The 27,492-nt window shown below is 33.3% G+C and overlaps 1 protein-coding gene across 1 annotated transcript in view; it reads left to right on the top strand.

Annotated features, from left to right (window-relative positions):
- LOC126780903 (E3 ubiquitin-protein ligase MIB1) overlaps positions 1–27,492 on the top strand; it is a 154,881-nt gene that overhangs the window by 38,549 nt on the left and 88,840 nt on the right. The window contains exon 11 of the mRNA XM_050505592.1: positions 9,297–9,448. Within this exon, the coding sequence (XP_050361549.1) occupies positions 9,297–9,448 (152 nt within the window). The remainder of the gene's footprint in view (positions 1–9,296; positions 9,449–27,492) is intronic.

Below are 27,492 nucleotides of genomic sequence, written 5' to 3'. Positions count from 1 at the left end.
CGCCCTTCACTCTTCCAACAAGGATGGAATTCGATTCCATGAGCGTAGAGATAAAACGTATGTTCATTTTATTTTCACATTTGTCAGCATTCGTTTTGTGCCCACTAACATAAATTGGATGAGGAGGGAAACCTCGCAGGTGAATGTAAAATAGCCGGCTTTTCCCGAGATAATACCACCGAAATTTTACGACACCATTATGGGATTTATTGGCCGTGTCACATTTAGCAAGAATATTATATTATCTTTCTTAAATATTTTTCTAAAATGCCGCATTCGCTTAGGCACTTTACGATATTACGACCATATATATGTTTTTAAATCATTTACAAGTACTAATAAAAAAAAAATAGAACGGACGTAAAATAGTTCGGTTATCGCTAAATCACGCAGACTGTCTGAATGTAAATTTAACACCTTAAATGTTCTGGACTCCGTTTAGGAACTATGTTCAAAGTGTACGTACAAATGTACAACAGGACGACCGCCTAGTGCCAATAACTGTTGTCTCGTACACTAATGGCTGAAACAGGCGTTCAATTAAACGTGCCAATTCGGTCGGAGATAGCGCAGTTAAACGCTACGCATCGGATACTAGCCTGACGCCAGGCTCATTTCACCCAAGCAGTCCGTTCAAATAGAACCATATAGATTACCTATGTACAGACAAACATAATGATTATGAACTAATAAAACTATTTAGATTTCTAATTCGCCGTATAGAAATTGATTCTCAAATCTTGTTATGTTATTCATTGAAATGTTTTACGAGAACAAATGAATGCTCAAATAAAACAAAGTTTTTGATTTATGGATAAAGTTACATGATATTCTATTCGAACAAGTTAACGCTCTTTTGAATTTCATGAAAACTACTTTTATCAAAATGCCAAATTTTAAATTGATATCGATTCGCTTATAATACTATATCGGTAACTTAGCCTTTAAAAAAAACCGTCAACATTAAACTATAAATTTTCATCTCATATTAATTTATGTTTAAAAGGTAAAATAATATTGGAAAAATCGCAAAATTTTAGTAAAATGGTCTGCATATTTAGTAATTGAACGAGTACTGTTGATTGTTCAAATTGTTATACTATTTCATCTTTTTTTAATAACGTTATCATTAAGCTAACGAAGCATTTTTTTTTTCAATTTGCTATGCTCTAATTGACAAGGAAATTCTCATAATGACAGAATAAAATGTTCTATCGTCATTTGACAATTATTAAGTCCAATAATTAACTAATGAAAATCGTGCTGCGTCGTTTTTGTTCATAAATATTATCCTCATGGCCTGCTACCACGACCTGTCGATAAATTAATGGAAGGGCCGACGTCACCTGAAATTTTATGTTTCCTTTCTTTGCACTCCTCACTTTTATTTTATTACTGGCAACCTTTTCGCAATGTCGACAAAAGCAATAATTTAAACAATTTGCAAAAAATCAATTACCGTTTATTACATAGGATGCATTCATTTCAATTATTTGCTTCTTATTTATTTTACTCTGTGACCAAATGTTTTATTTGATTTAAATGTGAATTAAAAAACTATATGAAATTTAACATTTTCTTTAAAGTTATCACTATTGCAATTATTTTTTGATTCTACCCTGACTGGATTAAAGTAAGGTAAAAGCAGATATTGATGCAAAGCTTTACTGCCTCGGCTATTTTGACCCGGGGTTCGATTCGTGTCACATTACGGACACCTGTGCGCCACGTACGACGATAGTCAGAAAAAGCCCTATACTTTCCGGACCGTAATCTCAGTAGCACACTCGCTTCTGGTAATATTCACCTAATAAATACTTCCCATTCCGAACATTCACTATGTAACTATTGAAAGTTCGAAAATTGTTATTGGAAATGCGGACCCAAATATTTTACGCGTCCTGTTATTGTACGTGTCACGTGTTTTTGGCTAAATCCGACGTCTGCAATGAACACAGATGAAATAAAACAAACAACATTTTTTTTCGATAACATAATGTTCTAATCATTTTATTTTAATTATTGAATAAAAACAATATTTTCAAATAACATGGTTTCTCATCTAACTAAACATATTCAACGTTTTATATTTCAACTTTTATCAAATAAACTTTGCTCTTCGTAAATTAGGAACTTGAATTAAAAGCAATTTAGGTTTTACAAGCCTATATAACTTTTAAAAGCTAATCTCATCCAGAAGTTTAGTAGGCGCTCAAAGTTAGGCTCTTCATCAATCTAACCCATGCACTCTGAGAAGCGGGAAAGAAATTATAAAGTTTTATGTCATCGAAATGTTTGAGATTTACAGTTCTTGTTATTTTCTATTTTTTTTTTTTTACTTTTTTGTGTTTTTTTTTATATATTTACGTCACATGACATGACTTTTGAGATTCGATTAGCAAGTTACTCGTTGGTAAAGGATGTTTGTGTTGTGAATAAAGCCTCGGTTTATGGCCCGCCGGCACGCAGGTTGAGCGTAGTGATTACGCCAATCACCTCTCATTGTTTAAATGAGAGAGCCTCTGAATTACAGTGACAGACTAAAACCTACGACTATAAATTCATTCCACCACACTTTATATCCCTTTAACGGAATTTATTCAAATAAATCTGTATAGATTCACGTGTTTGTGTACTTATTTTATAAATACCAAATAATCTTAACGGTAATCTTAAATTATGTCCAAGATGTTACGTCCCTCGTGTCTATAGTTGCATTGACGTACTCACCCTTCAAACCGTAATACAACAGTACTAAGTACTTCTGTTTTGCGGTAGAATATCTAATGAGTGGATGGTACCTACATCAGACGAGCTTACACAAAGACCCAGCACCAATTTATAATTGCATTTTGTTTTTTTTATATCTTCCGCGAAGTCAAATTATTCTACTCCACCTGATGGTAAGTGCTAGTAGAGTCCAAACGCGACGACGGCCAGTACAGTCGGGAAGAAAGTTCTGCACTAGCCGCCCACGCCTTGCCGGCCCGCATGCCGTGACAACGAGAGCCAGCACGCGTAGACTTGTGAAGGATGGGAGAAGCAGGAATATTTACTGCTTAGATATTTGTTTGAAATGTAAAAACTAAATAAAGTAATAGTATCACAACGTGATATAGCTATTTCGTTTTATTTGTTCCGCGGTAGGAAACAATGTTTTCACTTCTTTTATTTTGTGTATAAAGTAACTGTCTATAAATATCCCACGGCTAGGCAAAGGCTTCCTATACTCTTGAGGAAAAAAAATCACCAAGCATATTGAATACGGGCTGGTGAATACTCGTGGTAGAATTTCATCCGACACATGCAGGGCATATAAAGGACTCAGAAGTGCATATAAACTTGGCAACACTCGCCTCTATTCGAACCCGCAATGTTCGTTTAAGATCCACTTGTTCAGGTATGCTCTGTACACGTCATCTTGGTTTATCTCATCCTTCATAAAATATTAAAATTTTAAAGTATAAGAAAGAGTTTTTATACAGCAAGGGGCGCTAACTATAATTTTTTTTTCTTTAACTTGGTTCGAATCAGACATGTTTTTCGGTCTAGCGCTCACCGCATCGAGTATCATTGACCCTACCATACCCGTTATCCAATTGATCGGAATTTTTGCTTGTATATAGATGAAAAAATCTCATACAACTACGTTTCAGTTTTATATTTTAAAAACATAATAACTGTGGGCGTTTTTTAAGGAATTAATTATATTCCTTATTACCCTTCGAATTAAGCGTAAAGCTCGTGTTAGGAGTGGGGATGTCCACAGCCTAAAGAACCAGCGACTAACATCGCTAGGTGGTCCGTAAAACATTGCGCTTTTGACGCCTTTTTGAATATAAACGAATTATGTATACACAATGTCTAATTTTGTGAGCAACTGGCCAACTATGCGTATCAACAAAACCAACAACTCGGTATCTTACATCAATAAAACTCACAACAATTACAGTTATGAAAAGGATCATCCTTTTTTGGAAACTAAAATTGGATGTTCGCTACAACTAATCTTAATCACTTTTGACATAGAACACGACTAACTTAAAAACTACGGTTATCAATGAAATATACTGTTTTGTGCATGGTCAAATTATTATAAATTTTACCAACCGTTATACCTACAAGTATATAGTAAAGCCTAGCCATTTACAAAATTAATGACACACACATATATATATAATGCAATACAAGTTTATTACTAATTTATTTACGAATACTGTATTATTTATGATTATGTTTAAGATAAACAAAAGTTTTTAAAGCAAACTTTCGCGTAAAAATTTTGCCTCATACATCGTATGACCGCAGATGCTGCTCTTCGCAAATAATATTCAAATGGTGATGGATCTATCACTTTATGAAGAACTTTATTGACATTTGAGTATTATACAAATTAAAAAAAATGCAGTTAAATTTTAAAGCAATTCCATTATATCAAAAAAGGTTTTATTTTCAATATTTAATTTCACTGATAAAGTCCGTACTTTGCTATGACATAACAAATCAACATGGTTCAATTATACAAAAACACATAACAATTATAATCTGCTTAAATAGTTTGAATGTAGTTACCTAAAGCTATTATATATAATTCTATTGTTAAACTAAAGAACTGCAGCTTAGAGTGTGAACCACAGCGGTGGGTGTTCAACGCTAAATCTCGCCGAGTACATTACCGTTTTCCAATATCTAAAGCAAAGCGCTCGTCGTGGCCGCGCTCCTAGAATAACAAAGAACTGCGTGGTTGAGATATTGGGCAACTAATGGACTGCGGTATTTATGAAACGACCTACTTTATCACACTGACTTTTCTATCTTTATTTGTTAAGAGCTCTGGATAAACAATAAATATTAATTAACACGGATTTCACTTGAGATACAATGTTTGCCAAATATTATTTATGAAGCTTAAATGCAAGAGCTTTAATCATGATAGCAATGTAGTCGATTGTTATATATGTAACCTTCTTAAATGGTAGTATCATTATGCTTGTTATTAATTAGATACTTGCATCATGCACTCTTCTCTTATTCTACCACAAACTGGCAAGCCTTTGTAATGATCAACTAATTGAACCAGTGTAATTACACGCACAAGTAACAGTACAGTAACAGTAACAACCTGTTAATGTCCCACTGCTGGGCTAAGGCCTCCTCTCCCTTTTGAGGAGAGGGTTTGGAGCTGATTCCACCACGCTGCTCCAATGCGGGTTAGTAGAATACACATGTGGCAGAATTTCAATGAAATTAGACACATGCAAGTTTCCTCACGATGTTTTTCATTCATGGCTGGCAGCACATTTGTACATAAAGAACGGCCAATGCTTCCTACAATTCCAATGCCTGCTGTCAGATCTGCCCATCGACCTTTTTATTAATTTTTTATTAATGTGTTATTTATTATTATTCTTTGTCTGATATTCCTAAGTGATATAAAATTATTAAAAACTATATTCAAATCGATTAAATGTTTGTATTCTGCTAATATGCTTAATGAATAATACTGCTTAGCTTAGCTAGTTTTAAATGTATATTAATTAAATTATTAGTTATTGTATTTGTATGCGTCTTCTATACATAAAAAGTATGCTGAAATATTAGTATTTATTTATTTTGATCGAGATACGTTCATATATCTACTGATGTGGAGCGCTGGGGCTTAATTCCGCACAATCAATCAAGGCGGCTGATGAGGGTGTACCAGCTAGCGTAGAGCCGGCACTACTTAACTCGTTGAGCCAATCGATAATTGCTATCGATATGAATTGGCAAATTAATTCACTTAGTTAATAACTCGCGCTCTGAATTCCAACGCCCCCGAAACATTTTATCTTCTCTCGGATTTCCATAAATTTAAAATTATCCCCGAACATTACTCCTATTTGGCAACTTTCCATTATGCCAATATGAATTTATTTTTACAGTGGACGCTGAATAAGTTCTTGGTTTCCACGTAATTAAAATTATCTTTTAATTTATATATCTATAAATAACAATTAATAAAAATAAATACCACGTCGTTTAAATATTTTCAGTATGCGTATTTCTACAATTTAATAATATGTATACATATAATAAGTACGTAAGTATATATATAATATAAATAGGAAATAATAATAATAGTTGCCATCTGCGTTTCAAGTTAAAATTCTTTGAAAAAAGTTGAATGATTTATACAAAAAAAAAAAGAAACTCAAAAAGTTAGAAATTCCATCCATTGCTTGGTGCTAATCATATGTGAATGCATTTGAAAATATGAGCCTAGAATTAGGGTCCGTTCGTACATAGAGGTGTTTGTGTGTAATGAATCGTGGTCGAATGTGAGTTAGATGTAAATGTATGTTATTCGCGGGCGTCGCAGGGTGGGCTGAGCTGGTGCCTCCATCATAAGTCAGCGCATACTGCAATGGCGCGCCGCTCCCTGACGCCGTGCTCTATGGTTCGTGAATAATCCCCCCGTAATACTAGGCGTAATGGTTTGGAATTAAACAATTAGTTGTTTTCTTTTTCCCTAATCAATGATTGACCTTTATACCAAGGCAAACGATTATTTATTCGTTGTGCAAGAAATAGTTACGGGCGGGTTTCCGTGTCGTGAAATTGTATCTTTCCGTCTTATCAGGGCGTTAGATATGGCACCCAGCCTTGTCTGCATAGATTAATCTTACGACAACCTTACTCAGAAGACTTGACACACATAAATACAATAGAGTAGGTAGCGGTTTTTATAAATTTTACAACTTTACAAAAATATTTTAACAGTCATGAACATAAAATTCTTAAAAATATGAAGGAAATTAATATGTTTATTAATTATTCTGCCTGGAAAATCAAGAACTGAGAGTAGAGTAAAAATAGTTCCAAAAACTTATGATTTAGTGAATTCTTATTTTTTATGTTATTTTTGGGGGTTTCTCCCCTTTATACTAGAATTTTTTTTTTTTTTTTTTTTTTTTTTTTTTTTTTTTTTTTTTTTTTTTTTTTTTTTTTTTTTTTTTTTTTTTATAGAAAAGGAAGGCGGACGAGCATATGGGCCACCTGATGGTAAGTGGTCACCAACGCTCTTAGACATTGGCATTGTAAGAAATGTCAACCATCGCTTACATATCCAATGCGCCACCAACCTTGGGAACTAAGATTTTATGTCCCTTGTGCCTGTAATTACACTGGCTCACTCACCCTTCAAACCGGAACACAACAATATCAAGTATTGCTGTTTTGCGGTAGAATATCTGATGAGTGGGTGGTACCTACCCAGACGAGCTTGCACAAAGCCCTACCACCAGTATTTATTTATGTTATTAATACGAATACAAATTAATGTGGTCTGCTATCTGTTCTGACGTTCGTGCTATCTCCTCACCCTCATGGCTTTTTACGCATTCTACGGTCGCCCATTCTCTATCGCTTTGTTCTTATCTCTTTTGTAATTATCTTGTTGTTTTGTTTTGTCACTGTTGAATGTTTTGCTTCTTTATTGTTTAGTAATTTTACAAACAATTTACAGTCTCACATTACTTTTATTTTTATGTTAACTGTATTATGACCCCTTTTATTATCGTGAATCTTGTTTTGAATACTCAAATCAGTTTAATATTGAGCGATGAAATATTAACCAGACAGAAGTTCACTGAGTTTCAATTTTTATAACCTCATAAAAATGGTGATTGAGAGTTGAAACGTTGTAGCTTTAATTTAAAATTTCTAGACGAGTGTGTTACGGGCCGCCTCGGGTGTTATAATATTCGTAAGGTAAGACGCGCACGTACCAGTGTCGTCGACGAGGGGGGCAGCTCATGTGCACCTGCGGATATTGCCACGTAAATCAAATTTCTTATTTCTTCTCAGCGCTTATTTTACCTTAGCCGTTGACTTGGAGATGGAAGATCTATCTTTTGCAATAACAAAAATAGCAATACACACGTTTTATGACTCTACATTACTAAAATCACGTTACTAAAATTTGTTAGTATGGTAGATTACGTCAGCAATTAAATAATTAGCTATGGCGTGTAAAGCACACGGCTGTACCAAAGCATGAATTACAGGCCGTAATGGCCATCTATATGCCAATAGGATTAATATTTAATGCTGCTATTCTGTGCGGAATTACTCTGACGCTGCGGTTGAGCTTCCCCTGAATTACTGCCTACTGACGTTAGCTGCTGTTTGTGTCATACGTTTCACCATTTGTAAAAGTAGAAATATTATGTGCGATAAACTGTAGTTAACGCATAAAATGAGGTATAATATCAGAAATTTTAATGAGCGCAACCAAATTTATGTTACCAGTTCGATCAATTAAAACTATTTAATAATCATAATGATTTAGGCAAAGTAAAGCAACAGCCTGTAAATATCCCACTGCTGGGATAAGCGTCCACTTTTTTTAACAAAGTTGAGAAAGTTGAGAAAGAGCTTAATCCGTCGTGCTGTCGGGGCGAAGCCAATGCGGTTTGGTGGATACAAATGTGGCAGTATCACATGGTTTTCATATGATATTTTCCTTTACAACCAAGCACGAAATAAATTATAAAGACAAATTAATCCCATGAAAATTCATTGATGCTTGCCCGGATTAGAATGTACAATCTTCATGTATATTACATGAAAAATGACAAAAATGCAAAAATAGAATGCAATATTCATTTTGTACAGTACTGCAGAAGGAAAATCGTTCATCTTACGGTATCTTGCAAATTAATTGTGGAATGACAGAGCACAACGCTCGGCTCTCTTAATGCACGCTCACAAAGCGAAACGGCTTGGGCGGCACCGTAGTGGCACGTAGCGGTGGTGATTATGATAATGACGCAGTAGCCGCGCTTTTTGCGTCGCTCCTACACAACGGACTCGACACCATTTTAGATTTTGCCTGTTCCTGGGCTACGGGAGACGCACCGCGCCGCAGCTGATCTCTTCGTTCGCCTTACGCCGCTTGTTTTAACTACTCTGAGACGCTTATAAATTATGCAAGTCTCCATAATCCACGCCCTAAATACCTTCTCTGCCGCCTCAATTATTCATTCGGGTGGTTTGATGTTTTTGAAAATTGTCTCGATACTTGAGACGGGCGATGCTTTATAATTCAGGGACATAATGCTCTTCACAGCTGACGCAAGGAACTAGGTTGCGGGTTTCCAAATCCTTTACACGTCATCAATTCTACAATTATGTCTTATGCCGTCATCAGTTTATGCTTATTGTAATCGAGCTGATAAAATGACAATAGCGTATTCCTAATACTTTGATATTTTAAAATAACACTGAAATAAAAGACCGTTTTTCTCTTGTAGGATTCTGAAGGAGACACGCCTTTGCACGATGCTATATCGAAGAAGCGCGACGACATATTGACTTTACTATTGGACCACGGGGCTGATATGACACTCACGAACAACAATGGATTTAACGCTTTGCACCACGCTGCGCTTCGAGGCAATCCAAGGTAACTTTTCAACGAGATTGTTTTTAAAAAGAAAAAAGAAAAATTGTATTTATTTTTTCCGCTCGATTAGCATTTTGAAATAAACTACTCGATATATCAAAATGTCTTAAAGTGGCTTATCAAATAAGTATTGCATTACTACTTGCCTAGTGTCAGAGTTGTTTTAAGGATACGCGTCTTTGTAAGACCTTTATTCGGGGGACTTTGAAATAAACATAACGTCGCTTGTTGTCCGTCATTATCCCTAGGAAAATGGGTAGTTATGAGCAAGCCTGCCGCACAATAAACTGCTACGCGTCTAATGCCGCGGCCGGTAGAAAGGCTCATGTGTCGTCTTTATTACTCCCAAACTCATACGAATGTACACATTACCCGAACAATATATTTAAATTATCTCTGCGTTTTATGCTACTTTTTTATATATTCTTCCGTGACAAAATACAATACTTAGAGCATCATTGCTATTTAAGGTCGTATGTAATACTGGTTGTATACATATTTATTAATAATTAAAAACCTTTTGAAATAAATATAATTTATATATTATCAACCATGATCATGCTGATCATTTCAAACACTTAAAAGACTAAATATATATAACATATTTAAAATTAATTTTTGAGTACTACGCAAAGGTAACTCTCATCTATTTTAATATAAAGGAAAGTAAACGTATTTTATGAATCAGTGAGCAAAAGTTTCGTAGAATAATGAATCTCCGCTGGAGAGTCGTGCGTAAAGCGGTTTATTTGTGAAGGGTCCAGCAAGCCCGGAGTAGCGGTGACCAAGAATATTATTCAAGTCACGTGATGAGTCCTAGGGAAATAATGCGAAATGCGACTACGTGACCAGTTCATTGTATGACGGACCAGAGTCGCGGTCATCTCAAACAGCATTTTTGGTTTTTTATGTGACCTCCTAGGACCACTCTTGGAATCAGAACTGTATGAGTAATATTTAAATCATTTTTTGTTTTATAAAACTGAAAGTACCTCCGTCTATCTGTACATTACGACAAAACTACTGAACCAATAGTATATTTATTATTAATGTTATTATATAAATTTATTAAATGACTTAGAAGAACATTGAGTAAAAACGTAATTTAAAAATCTATCACGAATATAACAAAATGGTTTCGGAAGGACATAAAATGTAACATATGTTTCAAATAACTTTTATATATTTGGAGATTTCCTATCAAAAACTTGTATATATATATAATTCGTGAATTAGGGCACTGCGAGAAAAACGTGACGTAAGCAAGAACCTTAATGTCTTTTCCGAACAAACGCAAGCACTAAGACTTGGATCGGTAAAAAAGTTTTTTTTTAAGATTGTTGTTTAATGGTAATCGAATAGAAGATTGTCGTAAAACGTTCCCGATTTTATCGCGAAATGAGAAGTCGCTCGCGACTTTTCCCATTCGACAAAAACGTTCGTTTCCCCTAGAGATGTAAAATCGTTTTATTTTATTACTTCCGCCAGTATATCGTTATATCAGAAGTATCCATCCTCTTCGGTTCACGGAATTCTTAATAAAAATCTGAACGTAATTTAATTCAGCAACTTTGAATATTTATTACCGAAGAGGTCGAGTTAAAACTTTTTTAGTTTCATTTCACTTTATTAGTGAGGGAAATTACTGTTATTTCATTATTTTTTTGCATCTTCTTGATTAGTTATATTTTGAATGATATTTATTGTTCAATGAAAATTAAGGAATATTATGAAAATTTGATTTGATCAATTTGATTATGCGATTACGTGAAATGTAATCGAAAATCGTGTTTAGCATCGAGTCATGCAGAGAGCGAGGCTCTGCGTCATTACGTCTGATTAGAAACAGTTATCTCGTGCGGTTATCGTTACAGCCGCCCTAACGAGCCCTTGTAAAACTTCTACAGTAATTTCGTCATATATAACGGGGGCTTGATAAGCTTCCGGTTGATCATTTGTACGAGTTATACGTTAATTTCCAACCGTAATATAATAGCGTTGTTAACTCGTGATGAGCTTCCTAAATAGGGATTTCACAAAATTTTATATCACGCATTACGGTTTATATGAGATTATTAGTTATTGAAATTTAAAACAACTTTTTAATTATATTTTATTGCCGAAATACATCATTTCATAATCTATTTTTGTCTTCTGTTTTATTCTCGACAATCAACTATTTTATGTATACATATTTATGTAATATATATATAAAACCTTTTTACCCAATGTATGTTAAACCATGCTAGTAAAGTCAAAAGCACTAGCTTAGTTTAGCAAAATATCATAAAAATAGATATTTCACTTTTATTAGTATATACGATAAATAATGAAAAGTTGTTTCGATGAAATTTCTTTTGAAATTGAAGAAGAACAAAGTAAACGCTCTTGCAATGTTATTGTTGTATTTGAAAATATTTCGCGGATTGTCGTGATTAATTTGTCGCTGAATCCGACGATCACGTTGGCTCGAGCAGCTGTGTCTAGTGCGGTTCGTTTCGATAAGACGAGCATTCGCGCCCAGCATTAATCGTGAGCTTAAATATTTTAACGCGTCGTAACATTGATTTATTCGGAGCATAATCTCAGCTCGCGGCTTGTTTGTTCTTCGGCTAAAGACGTATAGGTAAGATTAAGCAGAGCTCTCGATCCCAGAAGCGCGCCCAAATAATTTACTTCGTCGTTACCATCCATCTTTGTTCTTTGTTTTTAAGATCCGCACAGGCTCAACGATAATTATAATACCCTCTATTCCTATGATCATAGACTATAACTAACTTTTGAATAACTTTTGTTGCAATAATTGCCAGACGTATCGAGCTTCTATACGTGTAGTTAACTATAGAATGAACACGGTATTCAGATGAGATTTATATGGTCATTGTACCGCGTTAATTGCAGCGAATGGAGCAAAGTGCGATGGTATCGTACTGTCCGAACGAGAATTGTAATCCCCACTGCTTCGATGGAGGCAATATGATACGAATTACGTAGATATTGCGATTGTATGGCTTAGGTTATTGTATAAAACTTCTATACTGTTTCGCGTATTGATTAAAAAAAAGGAAAAAAGTATTCTATATCCGAGGTATGATATCTATCACAATAATGTATTTAATAAAATTCAATAATCTCGTAAGTTACATAATAAGAATAATGACGAAACAATGTTATTTATGCAATCATTTAGTACGTAGTCTGAATATTGTGTATAATGTATGGAAGATGATTAGCGCCATATCTTTTGAAGGTTTCGAAAGAATTAAAAACTTAATTTAAATAATATTCATAGAGGCACAAATTTCAATATGATCGATGAAATAAGTATGTACTATCTCAGTTACCCAGGAGGAAAATGTATGCATTAAATTTTTGATTCAAAAATATTAAGCTAAACGTTAGTATCAGGCGGACCTGATGAAAATATAAGTGATTCTAGTTCGGCATCGAACCTAAAGAAAAAAGACTCATAGTTTGAAAAATCTATGTAGCAGATTTATTATATTCGACCATTGACGTCGCTTATAGAAGCGAAGCCAACTCAAACTAGAAAGGACGGCCGGCGTGGTGGCTCGGTGGCGTAGCGCCCGGGGACGAGCTGGGGTGGTCGCGGGCGGCTCTGTTATTGTGCGACGTTTGATTTACGCACGTACCGCTATCACCCTTTTGTTTGGCCAAATACTGAACACTGTGCCAGTTCCGTAGCCCTCCCTTTCATGTACCATACCCTTTTATAAATTTCCTGATGATATTTGATATAAGGTTATTATGTTCTTATTTGTCGCAACTTAATTATTCTTACATAAAAATAGCAATTCACATACGTGCATTGTTATTTTAAATGATTAAAAAACGTGTGTTGATTGGCGTTGTAAAGTATCGTTGTTGCGAGCGAGGCCTGCTCGTTGTTACCCGCAATTAGCGGCTCTACACACGCGGATAATCCGCACTCGCACTGTACCGCCACCAGTTCGCGGCTCGCACACGAATGCACTGCGGATTCAGCGAATAAATTCATTTGTACGCAAATCGTATCGGCGCTTGCAATTAAAACTTTGTTAGCGCATGAGCTAAGATAAATAACACTAATACATTCTGCTTATTGCGGGAAAGTTGTCGGGTACAGAGAATATATTAATGTTGTTCCTAATTTGTTTGGGCAGTAGTGTTGGATTAACAATGTCGTACTCGCAACTTTCAAACATGGCCTCTAACCTACATAAAGTATTTTAGACCCTCCATTAGCTATAAACTTTTAATATAAAGCGGATAATTATGACTTTTACTATTTATTGCGTGACTTATAAAAAATAAGAATATGGTGTTACTTAATATTTAAACAAGTAAATAATATTTATTTTTTAATTAAAAGACTCTTAGTAAATAGCCAACGCATATTTTATTTCCATAAAACATAATAAAACGTAATACAATATAAAGCACTGTCCTGTCTGAGTGGCTACGTAAATCTTAGCTGCAGACAGGCTTAAAATTTGTAGAAGACTTGTTTCGTAATGTAGAGGTGCTATATAAATTGCCGAACCGAATTTTAATTTTAGGAAAGTTGCTGTGCTCCCACCATTGTATCTATGTGCAAGTTTTCGGTCGAAAAATCAATATTCACAGCAAAACAAGACAGCTAAATATAGTCGTGTTTTTGTAATCAAATAAACAGGTCGCAATAAAGACGTAATTGCAATTTTTTTATAATTTTCCACAACCGATAAGCCGCTATGGATAGTTTTAATTCATTATATAATGGACTTAAGTAACCATCTACGAAGCATATAAATTTCACATCAGCATATTTTATAATCGTCCTCAAATATGGAAGTCTTAGATCGAATCGCCTGACCGCAACGCTGAGGCGTCGTGATGTAGAATCTCGCCATTAATGCAATCTAATTCAGTTCGACTGTGCGGTTTCAAATGGAGGCTAAGTTAGAAATTGATTCCAATAGTTTGTTGGAGTATGCAAGTCCAGCAATATTGTTGAGGCCGGGCGACGTTGCATTTGATAATTTAAATATATTCAAACTAACATATATTACAAAATTATACGTTCTAAAATATAACTGATAAAATCAAAATAATTTATTCAAGTCGTTTTTAAAAAAAATTATTGGATCGTTATTGTAAAATATTAAAGTAAATATATGTTAATATAACGTTGGTGGGAAATGTAGATTTTCGAGACGAGTGCAGAAAAAAACAGTTGTTAAATATTCCATTTTAATAATATCAATTTCAGTTTTAAAAATCAAAAATTGAAAATTCATGTTTACAGTATGACAAACTAAATGAAACAATACTCGGAGTGCTTATTATTGTCAGTCATTTACGAATTTCACCTCCTAATACCATCTTCCCATTAACTCAATTGTTATATAGTCAATAGAATTTTATATAGTTGTCAAATCAAAAAGTCAATTACAAATATAAAGCGTTACTTATAAACTTTGACTAGCGGCTGCTTAGTTAAACATTGTTTTATCTTTTTCTGTCGTTATTAATTTGACATTCGAAAGAAGGACATACAGCATTGTTCAACAAACCAGTCGCTTAGCAATGTTTCTTACATTCGCTTACATATATATTATACAATTAAATTAATATTTCCCGCATGAAAATCAACGAATACAAAAAATACTATAAAATTATATTCCAATTAATTTGCAATAGTTTATTTATTTATTTATTTGTTAGTAAGTGAAACAAACAGCATATTTTATATTATATACATAAAACTTAATATAAAACTTTATATATATTACATAAAACTTATAAACCTTAAATAACACACATGCCAATACAGTTTCCACAAATAATTAATCTGGAAGTGAACATATATATAAAAGAGATAAAACAGTAAAATTAAATGTATGGTAATTAAAAAAAAAAAAACTAACAAGTGTAAAAATGTATATAAACCAAACTTATATCATGTGAAATATGAAAAAGGAAAAAAAAAAGTTAATAACAAATCTTAATCTAATTATTTTTAAGTATCGAGTTAAACTTACTGAGACCGCTGCTGAACAATTAGTTATTATATAATCTATTTAATATCGGCAAAAGCATATTAATGTTATATAAAAATAGCACAGTTATGAACTCACAATTGGTCAAGCTTTTTTCTCTTAACGTTTTTTTATATGACAACACAATGTCGGTTCAAGAAGACTCAAGATAATCACATATAATTATTTATCAATATAGGATAATAGTAGTACATCTATCGCTTTTATAGAAATACTAACAATATTAAACAAATATAAATGTCAAATACAAATATTGAAATGGAAAATATGTGCTTCGAATAAATATTTTTTGTTTTGTTTTAAGCTGATTTCTTCTACATTTAAACTTATAAATAAATATTTACTCATATAACAATTTGCTTATTGCACTTTATGATCAATTGCTATACGTTTTGTTACGTAAACATTTTGTCACGAGTGTATAAAGAATGTTACAATGATCATGAGACGTTTATACTTCTTGGCTTTCTTGGCTATCGGCGAAGTTGTCCAAGTACCATCAGTTACATGCAGATCCCATCGCGAGTTCTTATTCCAAATAAGCATAATTTTTTGTGTTAGTGACAACTAACACGTAAATAGTTTATAGTTAAATAAACAAATATACGTGTTTTTTTGGTAATGTTAATCGGTATACGCACTAGAAAGAGTAGCGAGATGTGTTTGTCTTCCAGTAGGACTTTTTCATTTGGACTATAAACTTCGTGAAATCTAAAATGATATACAATATAAATTAGTGTTTTTTTTTCTTATTCCATCGTGTATCGGTTATCGTATGTTTTTGATTACTCTTTAATAAAATAAACGCTTAATTAACAGCAAAGTAACGACTGTTAAACCTGATTAATGGCTCCATCTTATTCGTGCTAAATGTATATAGCAAAAACATAAACCTAAATGTATATAACGAACAATAAATAACCTCGTTTACAATACAATACAAACCTACTTCATTGATCGTCATAATAGGCAGAGAAATATTCAGCAAGTGGCCAGTGGATGGGCCATTTCCTAAAGACGAGAGAAGGTCCTACACATACCTCCTTTCGTCTTTAAGAAATTATTTGAAGCATTATCTTCAATACTCCTACAATACATTAGACTGATCTTTATCAGAACCATGCAATGTCTTGGCGATGTTTTTCTTAATCGCCGAGCACCACATGAACTATAAAACAAATTACACATTAAAAAAACTCTTTATTGCTTATCCGAATTTAAACCCGCAATCTTCGGTTTTCGCGTGTTCTATCTTCATTAGCCATTCAATATATAAATCCAAGAAAATATAAGGAAAAAGAAATATGTAATCAAAGTAGATAAAATATTCAGATGTGGTTCATAAAATCGCAATTATCTTTGTATTTATAACTCGATCTTTAAAGAAATACCCGTAACCGTTTAAACGTAGCCGGCAGATGTCCGTATTCTTAAAGTGGATTAAATGGAGCCGTAAGTTATCATCAACAGCCATAAAATACAGACAGTGTTGAGATAGACTACGATTTACGAATCGAGAATATCGTATTTTCCTAACTTTGGAAACGGGAAATAAATTAAAGAGCACCTCTAAGTGCATTGCTGTAATCTAAAGTTTCCTGTTGCGTATTTTGTCTTAATTTATTTGACAGTTATTTAATTATGAATCTTTATCAATTTAGATAAAATTAATTATGCATATACTATATAATGAAGAACTTTTTCAATGTTTTATTGCGAAGGCACAAAAAAGATAAACGTTTTGATTTTATGTGCATATGTTGTAAAGATAATTTCCTAAGAATGATTTTTGATATATAAGGCGAATATAAATGCTCTTAATCCTAATGTATTGGTTTTTCTCTTTTCTTAATTCCCGAACGAAGTAGTTTCTCCTCAGTAGATACAGAGGTTCATTAGTGTAAGTTCGGTTCATTGTGCGCGGATGCGGGTGTCGGTATGTACTTGTAGTAGTAACGTGCCCGCGCCGCACAAACTGTAAGCGCGTAGCCATTCTGTCTGGGCGTTCCGCTCCTTTGTGTGCTCTACCATTGTTCCATTCGCTAATGTTGTTAGTGCACTTTTTCAGCGACTACGCTAATTTAAATACCTCTCTCCTTCCTTTTGCGAAGAGACTCGTCTTCCGTTTTCCGCGAGTGCCGTTCCCTTTGCGTTTAAGACGTCCGCATCGGGAGACTGCATTTAAATGAGATACTTAATCACCCGAGTTGGCCTCGTCTTCTTTATAGCTGTTGTTGTCTTCATTCATTACGAGCTTTAATATCCCTAAACATAAATCCACTTACTAATTGACCTTAGCTTTCGCCTATTTCTCGTTTTTAATTAAATACTACATTACAAAGATTTTCTCTTCAATGAAATATCCTTCCTTAGAGAAATAATATATAAATTATTTCAGTCTCTTAATAAAGATGTGTGTGTGTACACCTTATATGTCCGTTACAAAACTGTCAGTATATATTTTTACGAGTACGAATATTATGTATAAGATCGTATCAACAGCGTTGAGTTTTCTTAAAGATACGATACTCTTTTGATCTATTGGGATATCACAAATGGAATACAGTGAAAATGTCAAAGTGTTTTCTTTCGAAAAGAATTCAGAGGCGAGAACCGAGAAGTATGGACCGAGGGGAATACGCCTCTGCCGGTCGCGCCTAGACCGCGAACACCCACTCGAACTGTGTACATATGAGTAAAGTAATAAACTCCCGAAGAGAGTTAGCTAAGATTTGCCTGTTAGAATTTGGTACGTGCATCCCCCTATTTACCCGCACCGCCCTCCTTGTACCTTCCGCAAATACCAAACTTCGTCTTACTCTGAGCTGGGCACCTTCCAAGACGTAAGTTATTTCTTTGAACTCTTTAGAATTTAAAAGCACACAAGGATCTTTTCGCGTCACTGACTAAGACTATATACATTTTATACGTTTTTACGTATACATATATATACTTAGTTGTTCAGTTTATACTTTGTTTATTTCATATAAAAACTTTTTTTAATAAAATGTTCTCTGTACTTGTATATCGCTTACAGAAAAAAATAGATGACGATAAAATTAATTAAAAGTGTATGCGTATTGAATAATAGTCGGTTTATGCAAAGGCGGTTCTGCAAAATAACAACAAACTCATAAAAACTCATGTTACATGTTCTAAATTTTATCTGCAGTGTTTGTCGCATAGTCGCAGGTTATATGCGTTTACCTATTAATTTCTATGCTAAGCTTAGTGGATCAGTGTTGACGCGGCCACTTCGTATGTACCGTATGACGCATAGCGCGGCTCCGCAAAAGCTCGCTTAATGAAATATTCGCGTCGCGAGTGAAACGGACATCGCCATTCATCACAGGTGACGCCTACACTATGCCACTTCCTCCATGCCTATATATACGTTTTTCTAAACAAAAATGGCGCTGAAAAATATATTTACGATACGAATATACCTAAACTTTTTAAATAATTTTGCTCATTGATTGATGTTATATATATTTACCTTTGTAATTTAACTACGTTTGGAAAACTTTCCCCCTATCTTTATACGTAAACATATTTTATAATATTTTATTATTATGGCTATGGTATGTATATAGAAATAAATGTATGTACGTATCAACGTAAATCCTACTTTATATTCTCTATCTGATATGCAAGGCACGTGTATATCGATACTTCCCGGCCCGAAGAAAAACGTCTCTCAACAATGTTTTACGCGATATTGCCAATCACTCACAGCTCGTGTCAGTGAGACGTAGACATATGTATGTAGAACTCTTTCTTTCTTTCATACACGCCATTTGTCTTGATTGGCGTGACGATTACTTTTCTAACAATATTTATTAACACAATTATCGGGCTATTTCTTGCTAATTCATTTAAAAAAAACTCAACCTCTTAAAATGAGTTTCGTTTTCTTTTATTGATTCTTATATGAGAAATCATCGAAAGTAGATCAACTTCGGTATAGCAGTGTGTAACTGGTCACGTAAGAAATATAACTTTGTTGGTAACGTCATTACGTCAGACGTGAAAATAGTAACTGAACAACGTGACTGCAATATCAACAATCAATTGTCTTATATTTTATCGTCCGCAGTGCTCGGTGTCTCCCGTTGAAACACTGATTTTGAACAATCAACAATAACAGCACGTAGGAAACGAGCAATATATAATAATTTCTGTTATTCAATTAATCGACAAGGAAAACTACATTATTAGTTTCGTGGTATGAAAACGAAAATATTAGAAATCGGTAAAAGAAATATATATAGAGTGTTTTTTATTGCTGTTAAAAATTAAAAGAAGATTTCTATTAAATAAATTCCGAGTTATTTCCCGCTCGACCCTTCGATCGTATACAACACAGCACAGATACTTTAATATCGTGGAAAAGTTAAAAGCACATTAAGGTAACGTATGAGTAACATTCTGCAGACCGTCAAATGGAAACTTTATTATTATTTTCATCTTACATCAAAAGTCCATAGCGTTAATGTTTGATATATATATAGCAACAGTAGATGTCTTTTTTCGTTTCACCCGTATATTACGTTACTCTAACCCCAATATCGGAGAGAAACAAACCATGTAATAAATAATTCATCAAGGTAAAATAGCTTCCTCTATTTTTTTTTCATCAGTTACTTGCGAATGTCGTAATATTTTTATTATAATATGAGTATTAACATAAACTTACTAAATGATTATTTGTGTTTCTATAATGGTGGTTGAATAATTTTATGAAACTTAAATCAATAACTAAATATTATTCATACGTTCAAAATACAAACTTTCTCATCATGATAACGTGATCATATATTAGTCAAAAGGCATTCTTAGACGATCAGCCTTTATACGACCTATGTAATAAGAGTTGGGTCACAAAGGGAATCACAATAGCTCTTGGCATGCAGAATGGAGCATGACTCTGGCATTATTTTACTATCAGTCAAAATGACAGTAGTCTTTTTCGCGGCTAGCGGCCGACGCCGAGGCGCCGGCTCAGCGTCGTTTATCATCCACTTCGCCACCGTGTCCTAGCCCTTACTTATTTATGAATTTACCCTCAAAAAAGTAAAGAGTCATTCATATTAGATGCTTGCAAAATCAGCTCTCCCTTCCATAACGAAAATGAAAACACATTTAGTTCACTCATCAAGAGTCAAGACATAGACGTTAGATACATGGTACTAAACAGACTTAGTTATAAAATAAATGGTGTTTTCACGTGTTGTTTTATTCATTATTATAAACCGAGGTAATAGGTCTACCAGTCGCTATAAGAGGCAGTCCGATACATTACCTTTACAAGCTTATAAACGCATTTTATTGAATCAATATAACGGACCTATGTAAGTAAAGTCACATGTATAAACTACTTTTTAGACACGACTTCGCTTGTTTGTTTTTTTGGTATAAAAAAATGCCGATGTATATCTTCGGTCCATAATTACATAAATATTAACACGATCTATTACTCCGTTGCTGCGTGAAATGTGGACAAACCGTTCAAACAATTTATCATTTATAATAATAAGTAATCATGTTCCATTACGCACCACAAGGACGCACGTTGACGCTGCCTACTTTGATTTCAGGTAAGTTTGACTTCGTCCATAAAGATATCTTGTTAGCTAAGTTAGCGAAAGTTAGATGTCCTAAAAATTATATAGTTTTTGCAAATTATACAAGACAGAAGTAATATTGTTTCATGTAACGAGTTATATATACTATACTTTATATAGACTAAGAGTTAGCCTATAGGATTTAAAAGCTTATCTAAAGTATAAATAAATGAACGCTCCAAAGTAATGTTGTTTTAAATGTACAATATTCGTTGATGAACTCATTAAAAATAGAAGCAATCGAAGTGACCACTTTCAACAACGCTAGCTAAGTCAAAGATACTACAGTACAATATTAAATAGTTTTTAAGTGCGAGAATAGTTCTCGACAAATCGATAAAACAGCCAACTACGTATTTAATTTTAAGGTTCGTCTCAATAATAACTACACATATGGATATTTTATTGAGAATAATTTTCAATTTACATATATTAGATCTCAGGTTTTATACTTCGTCATGGCGTTGTTTACGAACCTCAAAGCCGTACTCCTATCCAACGCTTTGATCAGAACCCTGCTAGAGTGTAATGCAAATATGAGTTCTACATGAAACTAAATATACTCCCACGGTGAAGCGCATACAAGATTAGTTCGTCGGATACTCGTACTGAAAATTATAGGTTCCTTCCTTTACATCCTTCGATGTATCCAATTAATTTTGTATATTTATAGTTTGATACAAAAAAATACAAAGCTGCTTATTTACTTAGTCATGAAGCGAATCGTCGAATGTAGAGCATATTATAATAAAATAAAGAGAGAGAGAGGATTATATCACATTACTTAATTTAATGCGAGTGATACTCAGAGGAGTAATTAAGAACAAACATTAAGTAATCTATAAGCATATATGTAGGTATATAAACCTTCTCATAATACATACATAATATAATGTGGGTTTTACACGAAACTCAAACTGTGCCCAATAGTTTGGAAAGTATACGTAAACACTTTTTCGTCCAAAAAAAATGACTTCGACTACTCTAAAATCAGAATATTTATTTGAATACATGTATATGATAAAAACTAGATAATAAATAAAATTAGTATTTCAAATATGTAAAGCTAATTTTTTTTTCATAAAAATGTTTCGTGATTCTGTAAAGCACGAGGCGTGCGCGGCGCCGGCGCTGCAGGAAGCGCGCGTCAGCAGCACGTGTCTCTACTCGCTCCACGTTTATTATCGAGTGATTGCCTGCCTGCGTGATCCGACTCGCCAACTATCTTTTTGAAGCGATACGAACGTTTCGCTTCGGGATTAGTCTCTTTTATATCTTTTTTATAGTCCGTCGCATGATTACAAGACCGAGCCATTGTATACAAGATAAGTTCTTTCTTACTTTTTATGTCGCAATATCGACAAAATGTTCGTCTGTAAAAATATTATTAGCTAACAATAGAATCCCTCTCTTGGTATAGATATGTGAAAATATAACATGTAGCCTTCGTCGAAGCTTTGACAGTTAGTAGGGACAAGTCTGAAATATCGGCGTACGCGGCTTAATCGCTCAGCGTTGCGATATTGGCGTTACATCATGTTGTCAGCGAAGAGAAAAATTGCCACTCCGCTCGCCCCTCTCGTTCGCGCCTCGACCCGCCCGCCGATGTCGACAGCGCGTTTATTTTACTAAGAAATTTATTATTGTAGTATACGAAAGCGCTTTCATTTGTATAGAAAAGCGCATTTTAGAATAAAAGTATATTACAATTTATGTACGTTGATAAATGCAATGTCGCGTTGAACAGACGTAACACTGCTTGTTGATTATGTATGCTTCGAGTTAATTGTACGCTGTATCCGTTCAGCGTCAGATAAATAATTAATTATTAATATCGGCCCGGAGCAGTAGAGTTTACCATATATGTGTATATCGTGCTTGTCCTTTATTCGAAATAGTTATCAGACAGAAGTTACCCAACCGAATTGACTGAAGTGACACGTTTTCGCACTACGTATACAAAAAGCCGATAGGTATTAGAGTTAGATTTAAAAATCAAATACTCGTAATAAATAAAACGGTCGATTGTATATATCTATATTTATACACGATGTCTGCGTTAACGGGAAAAATGAATTATTTTTGTCATAATTATCTTTGTCTTTGCTTTGTATAGCAACTTGTCTGTATTAAAAAAATATATAGTTCCATATCACTCGGACTTCTTAAACTAAGTTGCCACCACGAGATGTCTGTAAGACGTCGAAGATAAAACGTTTTAAAACTAAATCCATGCATTTTTCAGTGCAATATGTTAATAATTATGTTCACAATGTTTTTAGAGCTTAAAATTGGTTTACATTTATTATAAATTAACGGTCCTTACAATTTTAAGGTAAACAAATACAAAGTATGAATTTTAGGATTTACTTTAGTAGACTAAATTAGCCCAAACTCAAATTACCTTGTGGTATATTTGAGAGAAAAACGACTATATACCTCTTAAGTCAAACTGTAATCATTCATTGTATAGTCATCCATATTACTTATATTTTATAGTTGTTTGTTTATAGTACTGTTAGTTACGCACTAGTTTAAAATCCGAGTAATATACATATGTATAAATATGTGTAATGATGCATCATTTTATATATCATGCTAGATTGGAACATTGCACAATCACCCTTTGTGTCTGGTTACTTGAAATTAGTCAACACTATTGATTTGTCAATAACTGATACACCCGGCATGTCTCATATTGTTATGATACTAATGTATATAGTTCGTTAATATTAATGTACGTCTCATTGGCACGTTATAATAAAACAACATTGTAGTTTAATATTTATTACATACATATATTTGCGGTTTTATATATGTAAATATTTAAACGGTGTGAGAGTAAATAAATTGACATTAATGTTGTCTAAATATAGCACTGATTTACTTTGTCTGATATTATTTGATAATATTGCATACTAGATGCGAATGCTTCGTAAATTTATAGTATTATTTATAAATGTAAAATAAACGTAAATTACTAGAAGAGATAAAGAAAAAAAAGCATTTATATGATTTATACTATTCATCTTCTCCCAAAATATTCGAAACAAAAAATATATTTACGAACGAATATACTGACATATATATCTAATTTTAAAAACATAAGTCGAATTCTGCTACCAACATTTAAAGGCATAAAATATATAGACCAGTTTGTCAATATTTTAGTCTTCTAAAATCACAATCATTGAAATAACGTTCAAATATGAATTTAGAGATATTTATACGTAAAGTACGTTTGAAATGGCTTATATATAATTTAACTTTTTTTATATTCTAACAGAATTCAAAGAATTGAGATAGAATAGGCCAAATGTCGCTAGCGCCTGGCAAAGTCTCCCAGTCCAATTACACAGTTCGTTACCCACCTTAGAAAGAAAATGAGAGATAATAACGATGGCTTGCTACGGAACATGAATAAACTTGTAACACACAAGTACGGAGAAATATAATTACAATTGTAAATACCCACGATTCAATATGTAATTACTATTTTTATAACCCCAACTGTACCCTGCTATTTATATAAGATCACTTTACGGACCGCATATTTTCATATCGATATATAAAATATTTTTATTTCGCTGCGTACTAAATTGTTACTTTAATTATGATTTTCTATTTAACAATGATATAATATCTTTATATATAAAAGTGGACGTTTTTACCGTTGATATAAATGGTTGATAAATCCACTTTGTCGTAATTCGCCATTCTAAAGGACATCAAGTTCTGTAACGTTAAACCATTGCCATGAAAATTATAATAAAAACACAAACAGAAAAACTTTGCTGAATTTTGTAAGTGTATAAATGCTTAGTTTATCATCTCATACAAATTGCACCAGGGACTTAACACATTAGTTCCAGTCTGTAATCGTTGATATTATTTCTATCAATAATTAATTTTGCAAATAAAAGCAAATAATACATAAATTAATTTTGTTTTTACAATTTTATAGTATACTAGCATTCGTCAGCTTCGCTCACGCGTTAAGGGGAGATGGACAGGGAGGTGTCCCAATGGTAATAAAAGAAGCTTATGTCTTTCCTTGGGGTTCAAGCCAAATTATATCAAAATCGGTACAGTGGCATAGCCTTGAAAGCGTAACAGACACACAAAGTTTCTTTCGCATTTATAAGATTAGTATAGATATTTGTAAAAAATCGATTTGACAATCTCGACGCAGTGTAAGTCATCAAAAAATATTTCGGAAATAAAAGTATTAAGCAGATAAAGTGAGAACAATTTAATACATTTTTATTCGTAACACTGTTACGTTTAAATTCATCGCATGTATAAATTCACGCTATAAAACCCAGCGCTCTAATAAAGACATTCTCTTTCATATGTTTCGATGAGATTTTTGATTCATGACACCAGAGCGACGATTAATGCCTACCAGTACCGGAGTATTCAGAAACAGGCGCACCTGCTGGATTTACGACGCCCGTAAATTCATTGTTATTCACTCCAATAGTTCTGATGCAGAATCCTCTTTATTGTCACCTCCTCTTATCGAACAACCGAGATTTACAGTTATTGGAGAGCTATTCTTTACGCCTTATTTTACGCTTAAATACATCTTGTAACGTTTTATTACAAATCTATACATAAAATGTAGTTATAAAAATTGAGTGAAAGGCCGTATCGTATAATAAATGTTATTAGCATTTATTATATAATAGAATGATCAGTCTGTAATAGCAATTGTCGAACGCCCGAACCCATATTCACTTGCGTTTTATATATTTTATCGAACCTTGAAACCACTGGTCAACTCATACTCAAAATTACTATTTATAGTGATTATGTGCCCAATAAAAAGACCACGGCGGCAGGCAAATGGGCCACCTTATGGTAAGTCGTCACCACCGCCCATAAACATGGGCGCTGTAAAAAATATTAACCGTTCGTTACATCGCCATTGCGACACCGACCTTGATAACTTATATGTTTTAGTTGTGCTTGTCCTATGGTGGCTCACTCGCCCTTTAAACCCGAACACAACATTACTATGTTTTGCTGTTTGACGATAGAATATCTGATGAGTGGGTTGTGGTGGTGAAGTGGTGTCAGTTTAAGTAGTAATAATAGAAGAATGGCTGTATGCAACAATATGTTCATAAAATTTAAATAATATATTATTTTTTACCACTAAACCTAGAATCAAAAATTTTTTTTTTATTATATGTATTTCATTAAAAAGGAAACAACTATAAACAATAATTAACGTTATAAATAGTACCTCTAAAAATAATAATAATACGAATTCGTTTACATACTATAAGTACTCTCTATTTCATCATCTTAGATATTACTTCTAAGAAGCTTAACTCTTTTTTCATGTTTTATAATTTTGTTAACAGTTTTTCTCATATTTATAAATATATAATATTAATCATTAACATCAGTTCAGATTGTACTTAGATTTATGATATTCAAAATGTCGATTTGTTTGTAATTGTTTTACCTGTAAGTGTTACTTATAAATTTCCCTAAAATAATAAATATACAAATATTTCTTAATCGTTAATTTGATAAAACATAATACGTGCTATAGCACGTAATACTCATATTTTGTTTATATTATGTTCATTTTACTTTTACACACACAAATAAAATCAAATCGAAGTCTTTACCATAACAATCTTAACACCTACATACGTAACACATAAAATTACTGGTGGTAGGGCTTTGTGCAAGCTCGTCTGGGTAGGTACCACCCACTCATCAGATATTCTACCGCAAAACAGCAATACTTGGTATTGTTGTGTTCCGGTTTGAAGGGTGAGTGAGCCAGTGTAATTACAGGCACAAGGGACATAAAATCTTAGTTCCCAAGGTTGGTGGCGCATTGGATATGTAAGCGATGGTTGACATTTCTTACAATGCTAATGTCTAAGAGCGTTGGTGACCACTTACCATCAGGTGGCCCATATGCTCGTCCGCCTTCCTATTCTATAAAAAAAAAAAAAATTAAACATTCATATTATTGCAATAAATTAAAACACGTTGAAATAAAATAGAAACTATTTATCTATCCTTAGTAATGTTTTAAACAAATGTGTCTGCTCGCTCTAAGTGGATAGCGGTACGATTTTTGTGAAGGCTTCATAAATAATTCCTAATTCTCCTAAGACCTTTAACGTTAAGGAAGGAAGTAATGCCTTCATAATAAAGTACTTTATATTTTAGATTTTAATGTAACGTTCTTATTATCTTCTCATATTTTTTGTTAATTTAATTTAAAATATGGATACGAGAATAATAATTTTATTAAAATAATCACGTCAATGTAGGTTCATATTAAGTGCTTATTGCAAAGAAAGTTCTACTCACGATAATTCGTTTATTGTATTTTTTTATTCATGTA

This window comes from Nymphalis io, chromosome 3 (genome assembly GCF_905147045.1).
Source record: "Nymphalis io chromosome 3, ilAglIoxx1.1, whole genome shotgun sequence".
NCBI classification, from domain to species: domain Eukaryota; kingdom Metazoa; phylum Arthropoda; class Insecta; order Lepidoptera; family Nymphalidae; genus Nymphalis; species Nymphalis io.
Note: the sequence above shows the minus strand (reverse complement) of the source record. Positions and strands in the feature narration are given on the sequence as shown.